Genomic DNA, 15,101 nt, shown 5'->3' on the forward strand with positions numbered 1-15,101 from the left:
TCTATGGCCTCCAATTCTTTTATTTTTAAAGAGAGGGCTTTGGGCTTATTCCACCATGCTACTTCAATGCGGGTTGATGGAATAAACATGTGGAGAATTTCAGTGAAATTAGACACATGCAGGTTTTGTCGCGATGTTTTTCTTCTCCGTCAAGCACGAGATGAATTATAAACACAAATTCAGTGGTGTTTGCCCGGGCTGGAACCCACGATCATCGGTTAAGATTCACGCGTTCTAACCACTGGACTATCTCGGCTTCTAATGTCATAATTATCGTATATATATATCGTGTATAGCACGATATAATACTGATTTGATTTTCGATTTAGGTTTAGTTAAGGGGATAATTTGAAATTATATTATATTTTGTTAAATTACGTTTACCAATAGTGCTTGGATGAGTTTACGTGAACACAGTATACGTAATTAAGATTTTTATAAAATAAAAAAATAAAAACACCCGCTGGTTAGTATTTCGTTTTCAAACCACGATATCTCGTTAACCTAAGTAGAGAGAGAATTGAACAATGTTTTTGTTCATTTATAACAAATAATTAACCGACATAAATTTTCTTGCTCTTTACAAGAAAATTCATTTTACTAAGAGACCTTCATAGAAAGAGGCTATTTACATATTATTTATTATTATAATCATGGAAACGATAAAGTAAACAATTTAAATTTGTCACTGAAATTGTTTTTAAGCCGATACTTTGCACAATATAAAAAAGATCGCAAGTTCATATCTGCTTAATTTGTCTAATATATCACCGACTTGGTAGTAAAGGAAAACACTTTATGGGTTTCCATAGTGTTACGTTCCATAGTGTTATGGTTACGTTTTCTTTATTTATTTTTAATTGAAAACTTTTTATGGCGCTTTGCGTTGGTTGTCGTAGGGGATAGATCGAGGCTTCGCGTCACCGACATACTAATGTTAATATAATGAAATCGTTAAAAGTACAAATGTAGTAAAGTATTGTAGAAATTAATGAGGATAATAATGATTGAAATGTATGTAAATACTAAGAGTATTTAAAAATAATATAAGTATATTTTAACTATTATTTATTTAAATTAAGTATTCATATTTTGTACCGATTTTGCGACATACGTATTTAGATGCATAAGAAGCTATATAATAAAAAGGAATAGAATTATTATTAACAATAATTATTTAACAGTTCCAAAATTTCACTTCTATCGACTATATGCCTTTGCCTGTTTTTTTATTTATATAATAGCAGTGGTCGTTTTAGGGCGTTACTAATATTCCTATTTACCTCTCAAATTTTGTGTTGGGAGTGGGGCTGACCACCCAAGGCATCAGGATCGAACCTACTACTATTACATTGCTAGGCTGTATGTAAACGATTGTACTATTGAGGCTTAACTAAGGTGGAATAAGGCGGAACGGGACTATTACTAACATATACATTGAAAAGTCTTTAGTTTTTGCAAATAACAATCGATATATATATATATATATATATATATATATATATATATATATAACCATATAATATGATTCAATGGATTTTTATAGTCCACAAACATAGATCGTAAAGTTGGGAATCATTTGTTACCGAGACTATAATTTGGTCCACAAAATCTCCATGTGTTCATTATATCACACGATCGATACTCATGCATATTCAACGTATAGCCGCAATTAGCCAGTGGATAGTTTTGAGCCACCAATTATATTTGAGGATGCTCTAGGCTTTTTGCTATGAGACCGTCAATTTGAATATCCGAGTAGTCTGTGATTTAATCACGTTTTTTTGGGCATTGTTATTGTAAATAGGAATTAATATTTACGTTTCTGAAAATTTATTGATTTCAATGAATAAATGTAATTAAATGACTTCTTTATTAATTGAATAAATAAATTAATTGGTTCTTGTGAAATATCTTTAAGTGCGCCTTTGAGTTAAGATCGACATGGCATACAATGTCATGATGCTAAACCACATGACACTTACGTCTGCCTTCGCCTACGTACTTCGTCGCTATATATTATTATAATAATAAGAAAAATATATTTATTCTATAAACAAATCTCTATGTCTTTATTTATTTAACTTTAGTATAATTAACAACTGTGTACAGGTATTTTTATAATATATAAAAAAAATACGCATCACAAATATATAGAAAAAACACGCCGTCTAAAAGATTGTCCTGTGGCATTGTACATATTCTTAGAAATATACTTAGCATTATTATTAACATTTTTTTTTATTCATACTTATTTATCGGTTTCCTTTAATTACGAATTATTTCAATGTTTCACATTATTGGACAAAGACATTGCTTGCGAACTATAGCAATAAATGTCTTAAAATATTTTTTTACTTAAATAAAAATTTAGAATTTAAAATTAATTTTACTTGGATCATATTTGACCACACCTTGAGCTTTAAGAATTACAATTAATTACATTTGCTTTGTGATAGTGGTTTGTGCAAGACAATCACGGGAGAAGCTATTCACTCATTAATTATTGCTCAATGACAACAGCATGACAAATTATTGTTGTTGAGCAGAGAATTATTAGCGGCAGAAAGATAACATGTTACGTTCCAAGATATATATATTATGCTAATATTTATGACTTGGTCAAAGTGAAATTCATCTCATGTCGTATCTACGTTTTGACACGTATTTATAGGACAGGGAACTTTGGCGCACCTTGGGAGAGGCCTATGTTCAGCAGTGGACAATGATTGGCTGTTGATTGATTGATTGATAATATTTATAGGTTGTGGTGACCATCAGATGGCTCAATTGATATGGCTTCCTTTGTTTAATAAATAAAAAACAGAACATTGGGCTTTTTTTTTATAGTAAGAACCCGAATTAAAGTAATTTATTTATATTTGCTTACTGACTTAAACATGGTTCCTTGAAGCCGTTCCGACGAAGTTCTTTTAAAGCCTTAAATATATACAATAAAAGTTACTGTACATATCGTGACCGCGTGGAATGGTGGCAAGAATGCAGCTAGCAATCTTTTTGTCTGTCTATCTCCTTTCTTGCATAAAACAAACTTTATTGTAGCCGCATGGTTAAAAATATAAAAGTAAAATGAATTTATTAACAAAAACAGGATTTTTCTCGATTAAAAACGGACTTCGATGCCGTAATTTCATTCTGTATGGACTCCGCAACTTTGCTGGAATGACACGGAAAGAAAGAGATGTTTCACTTGTTTGACATACAATGCTACTTTTATTTGAAATAAATCCAATTTATTAATCTAATAGCAGCGATGTATATGCTTAAATAAAAAAAAATTGTTCGACTTGAATTTGAATAATCGGTCTAATAAAGGTTTCGGATCAACTGAATTCGATACATTCATCCATTTATTGTTAGTTGAAAGCCCAGGAACAATTTACATACAAACTCATCTTACTAATCCGTGATGTCGGATGACAACGGGAAATATTCGTAAGAGGAAAATTCTATAGGAATTACGTATTTTGAATTTTCTTGTCACTGAAATGAATGAGAGATTTGCTTGAATTAAGATTTTGTATTTTACTTAGACACCGTACTAGTACTATATACCATATAAATAAATAAGGCTATTATTTAGTAAAAAAAATTAATATGCAATTTTTTCAGTCGAAACTTTGATCAACTCTATAAAATTGTGATGTATATTTATTTCTATGCAATTGTAAGTGTGTGAGAGTTTTTTGTGTTTTTGTGTGCGTGTTGTTAATTTAAATATTTTATGTTGGATGAAATGTATGGCTTACACTATAAAATATTCACTTAAAAAATTGCCTGTACTTTTAAATTTATAAAGTATATTCTAATTTGAAGGCTGTTCTGTTCACTGTAAATTTAATTATTTTTATTCAACAGTACTAAGCATCGATTATTATAAGAACCCTTTAATTAAATACTCTTCAGAACTTGTTTGGTATCACGCTATTAAAATTCAAAATGCCAAAAGACAAGCACAATAATTTCCTTTGAAAATTACATTAAAGGATAATCGTTTCAATAATTTTAATAATTTATTTTTTAAGTATGATTTCATATTTTTCAAAGTTACACGGAACGCACTTGATGGTGAAGCACATATTCTACCACCAGCTATACTTAATATTTTTCTGTACCCATTTTTAGGGTGATAAGCCAGTAAAAACAGGTACCAGTAACGATATATACAATATTTCATACAATACCAAAATCTATGATAAGGTAATTACCATCAGGTAACCCACTCGCCAGTCTACCTACCTTCTTTAAATAATAAAAATGATTAGTCTTATAAACGAGTCGATTACACTCTCAATATTCCATTGTTTAAGTTCCTTTGTGCTAAAGACAACTATACCGAGAATAATACTTAAGACAAAGATTCTCTTAGTAGGGTTTCGGGCCTTTTGAATAAAATAATTATCTTGTTTAATAATAGAATCGATATAGCTGATATAATACAATATGTAATTTAATTAATTATAAACAGTAGATACTGTGTACTTTGGCAGTTGTTTTCTTTAGAAGTTTTCGGATTCCAAAGCTTAATCAAGGTTGTTTTTAACGAAGTTTGCGAAATTTTATTAGACATCTTGCCCCATTAACGATAGCTTTGTGGAGCCGGAGTTTCTGTCTTACTAGTTTATTACTGTTGACTGCCTCGTTGGTCTAGTGGCTAGATATAAGGCCACAAATCCCGAGGTCCATATTTCAGTCCCCAGGTAGGGCCAGTAAAAAGTGTTTGGGATTTTCTGACAAAGATTCTCATTACCAGCCCGATGTCTGAACCCAGGACTTCAAAATATTCGGTATAAGCTCACGACAAAACCAACGTATATCACTTTTATAACATGACACTTATAAAACAAATTAACAGCCATTTAAAAAGTTAAATTCAAATAGAATTTGATCATAGCAAATCAGAGGAAGCTTAAACTAGTTAGATGTTATCACTCGAATTCTTAAAATATTAACAGTTTTAAAAGATTAGTACGGATTGTCGTTTGACCACTTAATTTTAATTCGCATGATCAAACCCGTTGTAATTCTCTGCGGTTTAAAGTTACGCTTTATTTAACCGACTCAAAGATTAGGGTGGCAATCATTTTAAAATTCAGCACCGACATAGTGTGTTCATTATGTTGTAAAACATCTTATACTTGAAAATGATCATCACATCGTCATTTAACGTTGAAATCTCGTGGGGCATATTCGTGGGGGTTCTCATATTCCAAAAAAATCCAGCTATTTTGTGTAAGGCAATTTTATCTTATACATATATTTGAGATTATTATTTTATTACTTGTTTGTTACGTAAAGACCTCAAGAACTTATTTAGTTTTAAAATATAGAAAAAAAGATTTGATAAATTAAAGTATCGCTTGGTATTTCTTCAAGACAACGTCAAAATTTTATTTTTCGTATAAATGATATTTACTGTCCTTTCAAAGTAACTTGTGGTCATTAACGTCTCGGCATACCATCTCTAATGAATACACATCATCTATATAATGATTTAATTGCTACACCATGAACAAGGATGGTTTACGTTTCTCATCAATTAGTCGAGTCAATAAAACTTGCTTTTATTTGAATACGTATATTGTTGTCATCGTTGAGTTCAGACAAGTGTGGAGTGACCTATTTTATAACTAAAATCATATAACGTATTTTTTTTTATTTTAAATAGGTAATCAGACTGGCAAATGGGCCACATGATGGTAAGTGGTCACCACCGGTCATAGATTTCGGCACTGTCAGACATATTGACCAATATTTACACCGTCAATGCACCTTGGGAATTAAAATGTTATGTTACTTAAACCTGCAGAGACACTGGCTTACTCTCCCTTCAAACTGGAACACAACAATACTAATTATTGCTGTTTGGCGGTAGAATATAAAATAATGAATAGATGGTGCTTACCATGACGGGCTTGCAGAAATAATTTCAATAAAGTAAATATGAGTAATATTTTTTTAGAATTATATAAACTGCAATTGCAACATTATTAATTGCCTAACAAATACTCGACAGTGTATAATAACGCAAAGAACAATTGTTAGCACAAAGATTATATATATAAAAAATACGTATTTTTCATTTTTCAAAATGTCTGACAGGAGAATAAGGCTTCGCTTTGACGACCCTTTTGAGGTATCTGATGAAACTAGAGTTGGAATTTTTTCATATGGTTAACCATAAAGAATTTTTACTTTTTTTAAATTCAACCCTTGAGAGGAACACAGACTGTGACTGCTGTATGGAGATTAACTCACTGTGGAAACGGTCGTGAAATGTCAGAAAGTGATATGCGACATTGATCATAATAATTATAGCATTTCAAGAATCCACGCATCGTAACAGCCTGTGAATGTCCCACTTCTGGGCTAAAGGCCTCCTCTCCCTTTTGAGGAGAAGGTTTGGAGCTTATTCCACGGCGCTGCTCCAGTGCGGGTTGGTGGAATATACATGTGGCAGAATTTCAGTGAAATTAGACACATGCAGATTTCCTCACGATGTTTTCCTTCACCGTAAAGTACAAGATGAATTATAATCACAAATTAAGCACATGAAAATTCAGTGGTGCTTGCCCGAGTTTAAACCCACGATCATCGGTTAAGTTTCACGCGTTCTTACCACTGGTCCATCTTGGCTTCACGCATCGCAATCCACGCATCATAATAGTATATCACCATAAATCGATTGTCAACATTTCACGGATGAGTAATGAAGTGAGTTCTTACAACAGAGCACTGCTGGTCTATATTTCATCTAGTATGAAGTTAATGTTTCCTATGAGTTTATACAATGACTTTAAATGCCTATAATTATGTTTATCCAACAAAAAGTTGTAAATTCTTAGTATTTGATTATAATAATAATAATAATCATTTATTCTCAGACAACAAAGGTCCATATAATTAAATACAAAAAAAAAATTTTCACTCAAATTTCTTACTTTATTATTGTTAGACTTACTTGTTCGATAGATCTTTTAATATAACGACAGTTAAACGTGCTTAATGTGATATTTGTTCTGGTCGTACTACCCATATTATTTATTATTTAAAGAGTTCCGTGTGTGTCGTTCTCTAAAGCGTCGGTATACTAAACCTGCGGGCGAAAAATTGGTTTCTAAGAATGTACTCATCCTACTTGCGTGTATCTTGACCTTAAACGAATTAAAAGCAATGTCCTTGTGCTGTGGAAGACGTTCAACACTAAGGCACTCCTGTCCCATATCGTGAATACATTCCTTAATATCGGACTCTGTTACAGTTTTTAAGGCGCGAGAAATATAAATCATATTATAATTACGGATTACGGATTATAATGTATTTTTATATTATATTTAAATAATTTATATTAGTTACGGTCGCACTTATTAACTTTTCTAAAAAGGGGCATTACCAATAATGTTGTGTCTTCTTCTTTCGAATGACAAATCAATAACAACAGAAAGAGCGAAATGTTAAACTAATTAATTAAGTAACGATTATAAGTAAGGCCGTTAAAGCTTAAGTTATATTTATTTCCATAACAATGACGCTTCTCTACCTCATTTCAAAATCAAAATATTCTTTTTGTGAACTTTTATAAGTTTGTACTGCATAATAGCCCTTTTTATTATTTAAAAACAACTTTAAGCCGATTATACATCAACATAGAAACATCTCATTTAAACTCCAAAAAATTGTATTAATATGTAATAAGCTGCGTATTAATTTTAAGATAACAAAGATTTCCATCCTATGATAATAAAACGCAAACATCCTGACCTTCTTTCGTTTAACTAACGCCTAATATATGGCAGTTATACCAGATAACTTTATAGTTCTTAGTCACGAATACATCCCTCATACATCCGATAACAACTTTGCAGTGATATATATACTTACTTTGATTACAGAATTGCTGTATGGTCCAATGATAACTTTAAATAAAACTCGTCATTATTATATTTATTATAAACGTATTATATAATCATTGTTATAATGTATGAATTACTTAGACATATATATTTGACTGCCTCGTTGGTCTCGTGGCTTGAAGTAGGGCCGTAGACCCGGAGGTCCTAAGTTCAATTTCCAGGTCGGGCCAATATAAAGTTATTGGGTTTTTTTGTCAGAAAATTCTCAGTAGCAGCCCGGAGACTGGAAGTGTGTACACTCTCGTGCCTCGGAGAGCACGTAAAGCCGTTGGTCCTGAGCCTGAATTCTTTCCGGTCTATAAGAATATGCCTGAGTGGAAAATAAGCAGGGAAAAGTCCACGTATCGGCCAGTAATGGAATATCGGGTGGGTTGTCAATGACAATTTGTACAGGTTGGCATAGGGCTTTGTGCAAGCTCGTCTGGGTAGGTACCACCCACTATCAGATATTCTACCGCAAAACAGCAGTACTTGGTATTGTTGTGTTCCGGTTTGAAAGGTGAGCGAGCCAGTGTAATTACATCTTAGTTCCCAAGGTTGTTGGCGCATTGGCGATGTAAGCGATGCGTTAACATTTCTTACAATGTCAATGTCTATAGGCGTTGGTGACCACTTACCAACAGGTGGCCCATATGTACGTCCGCCTTCCTATTCTATAAAAAAAAAATAAGATAGAGTAACTCAATTAAATTCAATCCTAACAAATGTAATAGTGATTCTATTGATTCAGCATCTTCCATAGGTACACCTGTAAGACGCTATTTATATTTTGAGAAATATATTTAAACAACAACACAACATTTAGCAAAAACATTTATAAGCCTCAAATAAATAACAATACACATTAATACAAGTCCTACCATTGCACTAAAATTAATTAAAATCTTCACAATTTGCAAACGTACTTTAATAATTTACGATAGAATTTCAAATAAAATTACAAAAAGGTTGTATATCCATTGTAACAAAAGGAATTTCGAATTGGATAATAAAAATTAAATTACGTTGTAATTTTGCAACGCTTAGTCAAATATTTTAATATTGTATTATGTGAAAACTTATATGGCAATCTTAATTTTTTTATATAAAATAGGTAGGACGGAAAAATCTACCACCTAATGGTAAGGTGACACAGTTATCGTGAGCAATTTTAACCATACCTTACAACATAAATGCGCCACCACCCTTAGGAGGTTATGCCCTTTGTGCCTGTAGTTACATTGGCTATATATATATGGCAATATAATATATGATAAGTGGGTGGTACTTACCCAGATGGCCTTGCACAAGGCCATATCATCAAGTTGCTTGTTCAATGTGAGCTTAGAGTATGGATAAAAAAAAAAAATTTTATACTTTTGGAAGGCCATATATAGTCGTTAGAAACCTACTTTTAAAACTCAGTGGAAACATACTAAAAACAACGTCTATTAATACTATTATATAAAGCTGAACAGTTTGTTAGTTTGCTTGAATGCGCTAATGTCAGGATCTGCCAGTTCGATTTGAAGTAATATTTTTGCGTTAGACAGTCCATTTATTGAGAAAGCTTATAATGTCAAGCTACAGCTCACGAAGGCGGAGCAATAACGTTCAACGCGGATGAAATCACGCGGAACACTTAGTTCAATATGAAAAAAATATTAGTAAAAATCTTTAACCGAATATATTTTTTTCATAAATACACAAAGAATTTCGTTTATCCTCCTTCAAACGAAGCAACCCGCACGATTTTGCTATTTAGTTGTTTTTTATTACTATTAAACAAGTCTTACAAATTCCTCGACAAAAGCCTCGGGCGAAAGGTATTAAGTAAATATAGTTAGTGAATTTAGAATAGCCCAGTAAAGAAACCTAACGGAAGATCTTTTTCAAAGAGAAACGGGTCTTTTCATGAAATAAAGAATATTAATACAAAGAACGTAAGACAAGAATTGGTAGATCAAAGACAGAAATGTGTGAATCGAGTTAGAAATGTTAAGGGTGGGCGCGACAAAAGATTTTTAGGCGTCATTAAATCTAAGCTTTTCCTGTTCTGTGCTGCGTTTGGTATTACAACGGATTATTATAGATATAATGATTTTTAGCATTGATAGCACGTATTAAGGTAAAGTAAGGTATTAAGAGACAAAATATTGAATATATTATTTTAATAAAAAAAATGGATCTGTCCTTTGGTGTTGTAAAGAATGGAATTTAGTAATGATGATATGTCTTCTTAGCCGATTTCGGCTGTCTAACTGCGCTGGACATATCATAGTGCACAAGTGCGTGCGCAAACACAGGTATTTATTCTCGTAATCCGATGGGCAATCAGACTCACCCGGAAAGAGTTGAGGCAAAAGAGAGAGAAATTCGAGAAATAGTAATGTATACAATTCTAACTTACAAATTCCGGGCTGCTACTGAGAATCTTCAAAAGAAAACTCAATAACTTTTTGTCGGCCGAACCAAGGACGTCGGTATCTGGGGCTAAGTTAGTTATTAATGTTTTTATCAACATACATAGCTATTTTATTGTAAAATAGTGATACCTGCATTCTTAGCGACTGTCGTCGTTTAAACAATATGCACGGTGATGTTTAATTTTTTTTAAATACGAAAATATATTTAAAAAAAAAAGACAAAAGTAAAATAAAACAGCGCATATTTCGTTGCTTGATAAACGCCTATGTCGACATTATTTGCATTCATTTGCGATAATTTAAGTTAAAATAATTGTTATTTATAAAAGTTTTTATAAATAACAATTCGCTTAATAATTGAGAATCTAAAATAATAAAGTCCAAAATAAATGCTAAATACTTACAAGAATTGAATCTAAGAAGTTACTACATTATTTTAATTTAGACCTCTGTTATGCGTTCAAACAAAGCATGATATAAAATAATCAAAAAATTAATCAGAATGTCTTATTAAGGCAAAAATTGTTACATTTTCATTGTACCAGTATTAATTCTTCCCCTTATATATCATCAAACGAGGCATAAGCGTGACGTCGGTCGCGGACAATACGCCATGTTTTTCACGCGTACTTGTGTTACGTCTCTGCCTCTTGGCAGTTTTCCGACGATTTCTGGTTAAAAATGCTTTGTCTCCTATGAAATTTTTGAATATATGCCTTTTTGTTTTATTCGCGAATAAAATGTAGGTTGAAAATCTGAAATACGACGTGTTTCTACGTATTGCATAATTAAAAGCCTGTAGTGAATATGAAAAAATAAATGCACTCGTTCTATGCTTGTTATATTGTTTATGTTGGCCGCCATTTGTATTCTGAATTTTAATTTGACGTTCAAAATCTCGGATATTTATTGCGATGATGTACGTTGAAATAAAAGTTAGAGAGGATGGAGCTCTTCACATTTATATTGGAATATTTTTTAAATACTCTATATCTATATGTAGTGTATTGACATTATGTAAGAAAGTAATGGAAGAAGCAGGAATTGGTCTCAAAAGTTGAAGTCTGATTGATTTATCTCCTTACGAAGGTCATTTCGTAAGGAGACTCCAAGCTAAGTATAATAAGAAGAAATAAGGATATAAATCATGTGTTCAGTTAGTTTTGTCATTCAACATTTAAAGCATATGTTGTTGATAATATGGTAGGACTTTGGACAGCCCGTTTGTATTGCTGTATTCCGATTTAAAGGACGAGGGAGCCAGTGTCATTACAGGCATGACGAACTTAACAATTTACTCGTAGAATCCGGTTGGCGTCACACTGACAGCACTAGAAGTGGTTTATACTTTTAATGCTTATGGACGATTAAGGTTTGAAGATCGAGCTCAGTGGCGTGCCATTGGGAAGGCCTATGTCCAGCAGTGGACGACAAAAGGATGATGATGATGAACGAAGGTTAACCATTTACCAGATGCATTTCCTATTAACTTAATTGCACTCCTGTATTTGTTAATTGATTTTTACCAAAATTTTCTAGTAATCATCATAAATGATATACTTTTTAAAATAAACTATTTTGAAATATGATGATTGTAAGAGGAAGCACAGGAAAAAATACCGTTTAACTAAAATTTTATATCGCTACATACATTTATTCATAAATCCAATATGAAATACAACGATCATTAAAATTTTGATTTATAATCTTTTATATTTTATATATAAAAAATTTATCTTTTTTATATATTTTTTCCATTTCGTATTTTTTTGTAATGAAGGCTCAAAAGAAAAATTCGTGAATGCAATTATTATTATTGTGATAGTTAGACGAAATAGTTGCTACTCAAATACGGCGAAGCCGAGAGATGATGGCAGCAGGCTATTAATATTGTATGTTCATTTGGGAATGAATGAATATCTTTTTAATTACTCATAATAATCTGATAGATACGGTATTGGTGCTTGAAGTCTTTGAGGTGACTTGATAATTTTGTAAAGGAGGATGTTCTCTAGCGGACATTTCGTCCTAGTAATAATTATCGTTATAATTACTTATTATCAAAATAGTCAAAAGAAGTAATTATTCTTATTCCTTTTTTTTACTGGGAGGGCAAAAGACCAGGTAAACTCCAGGTAGAGTCCAAACGCGACGACGGCCAGTATAGTCGGGAAGGATGTTCTGCACTAGCCGCTCCTACCTTGCCGGCTCGCAAGATTCACGCCTCATTTGAAGACTTACTTTTCAAAGCGCAATTGTTTTAGTATTTAAGCTTTTATTGTTATTAATTAGGTAGAACGCGTGAATCTTAACCGATGATCGTGGGTTGAAACCCAGGTAAGGACCACTGAATTTTCACGTGCTTAATTTGTGTTTATAATTCATCTTGTGCTTGACGATGAAGGAAAACATCGTCAGGAAACCTGCATGTGTCGAATTTCATTGAAATTCTGCCACATGTGTATTCTACCAACCCTCACTGGAGCAGTGTGGTGGAATAAGCTCCAAGCCTTCTCCTCAAGGGAGAGGAGGCCTTAGCCCAGCAGTGGGACATTAACAGGCTGCTACTATTATTAATTTAAATTTAATTTACAGGTATTATTCAAGTTTGGTCAGCACCGGGTAGCGAGACACGACTGCCTTGTGACTTAGCGGCGTCTGTCCCTGATGTAGCCATGATGATGTGGTTCAAGGATGGAGATCGAATGCCAATTTACACGTGAGATTCTAATTAATATTATACAAGTATATGATTTGAAAACGCATGATTTTTTCATTTAGTATTAGATTTTAAAATGCTGTGTGTAGATTTTCCAAGGTGAATTTCAAATTTAGTTGAGAGTTTAAGTTGAATGATAAATAAGAAGATATTTATTTTTACATTTTATATTGATTGTGATCACAAATAATTAAAAAAAAATACATCATCCTTATTATAATACAAAGTATTTTATTTTTCTAACACAGGAGGGCAAAATTTCGAGCCCACGATCTTCCGTTAAAATTTACGCTTAAACTCTCGGCCATAAAATACTGCCCTCAAATACTAAATATCATTGAATTATTAATTAAAGTAAGTTATCAACATTACCTCAGATGAAACAACATATTAATACTTTCAAATGATAGAAACCAAATATGTTGGCATTTTCACATAACTCGTTGCAAAAGATGGAAATTTCGATTTAAATCGATATCTCGTTAGGATAACAATTTGCTTAACAATCGAGTCTCGATACACGAGTGCTCTGTACAATGAATCGCACATACCAGGCCTTCAGACATTCAAATAGTCTAAAATACATACCGTCCTTTTGTAATGCATTGAATTTCATTCCTTGCTAGCTTTATACCGATTCGGATTAGGTTTAAGCGATACTAGCAATCCAATTTACTCAGCTACGCTATTAATTGTTCTGATTTAGTTTTGAACATATGCTATACGAGTATAAATGGATTGATTTTTAATTCAAAATTAAAATATATCAAAACCATCATTGTTTCCAAAAGAAAATTATCAATGTCTCTTTTTAAGGAATCATAAATATTAAAATTACCACACTCACACAGACTCATTTATTTATCATCATCTCTTAATAGTTTTAATTTTATTAGTGTAATATAATTTCCTCAAAAGATGGCAATTATATTTTGAAACACCAATTTACTGTCACACAATTTATTTAAAATCACTTCACACAGCAATCACACATTAAAATAAGGTCTGTATTTAAACTGGCTCAGTTAATTTTTTTTATAGCATTGGAAGGTGGACGAGCATATGGGCCACCTTATGGTAAGTGGTCATCAACGCCCATAGACATTGGCATTGTAAGAAATGTTAACCATCGCTTACATCACCAATGCACCACCAACTTTGGGAACTAAGATGTTATGTCCCTTATGCCTGTAACTGTAACTGTAACTGTACACTGGCTCGCTCACCCTTCAAACCGGAACAACAACACAACAATACCAAGTACTGCTGTTTAGCAGTAGAATATCTGATGTACCTACCCAGACGAGCTTGCACAAAGCTCTACCACCAGTAGTAGTTACTCTTCAAGCTGAAACACAACGTTACAATGATTTGCTGTTTGGCGGTAGAATATGTAGTCTTTGCTTGTACAAAGTTGAAACAATTAGTAAACGGGCATAACATTTTTGTTTATGAACTGATTTATATAATTCCTATTGGAATTAGCTTAGATTTTAAAGTAGGATCCAAGTATCATCTCAATTTGATTTGTTTTAAATATTGTTAAGAATTATTTCAACTGCAATTTTAGTATCTGTTTAAAAGACAGTTTTTATTTTGTTTATAATAATCTATATTTTATTACAGACACAATTAATTTACCACAGGAATATAGTGTTATGTCTTGACTTTGTGGGATTGAAAACTATATTGAAAAAAATAAAGAAAATACTAAAAATATAATTCCAGATGTGTGTTCTTGCACAATGTATTAGTTAATGCTTTCCATTATAACTTGTCAATTTAGTGCATTTGCTAGTTCTGAGCTCAAAGCAATGCACGTATCGGTTCCATTGTCGTTTCTGATTAAGCTATTCAAGAGCTGAAACAATGGACTTATTAAGTAACGCCAAGGCATGGCTTGGTTATTCAGGTAATTTAATTTTATCCTTGAATTTAAGTCACAGCTTTTCATTGTCCCACTGCTGGACTAAAGCCTCCTCTCCAAATTAGGAAAATCAGTATGTGGATTCAATTGGGTGAATCAAAAATTATAAATTTCAT

At 32.3% G+C, this 15,101-nt stretch overlaps 1 protein-coding gene across 1 annotated transcript in view; it reads left to right on the forward strand.

Moving 5' to 3' along the window:
* The window catches only part of LOC126776092 (nephrin-like), a 113,576-nt gene that overhangs the window by 57,820 nt on the left and 40,655 nt on the right, over window positions 1-15,101 (forward strand). The window contains exon 3 of the mRNA XM_050498376.1: window positions 12,935-13,058. Coding sequence (XP_050354333.1) covers window positions 12,935-13,058 — 124 coding nt within the window. The remainder of the gene's footprint in view (window positions 1-12,934; window positions 13,059-15,101) is intronic.

The sequence above is a fragment of the Nymphalis io genome, chromosome 19, assembly GCF_905147045.1.
Source record: "Nymphalis io chromosome 19, ilAglIoxx1.1, whole genome shotgun sequence".
Taxonomy (NCBI): Eukaryota; Metazoa; Arthropoda; class Insecta; order Lepidoptera; family Nymphalidae; genus Nymphalis; species Nymphalis io.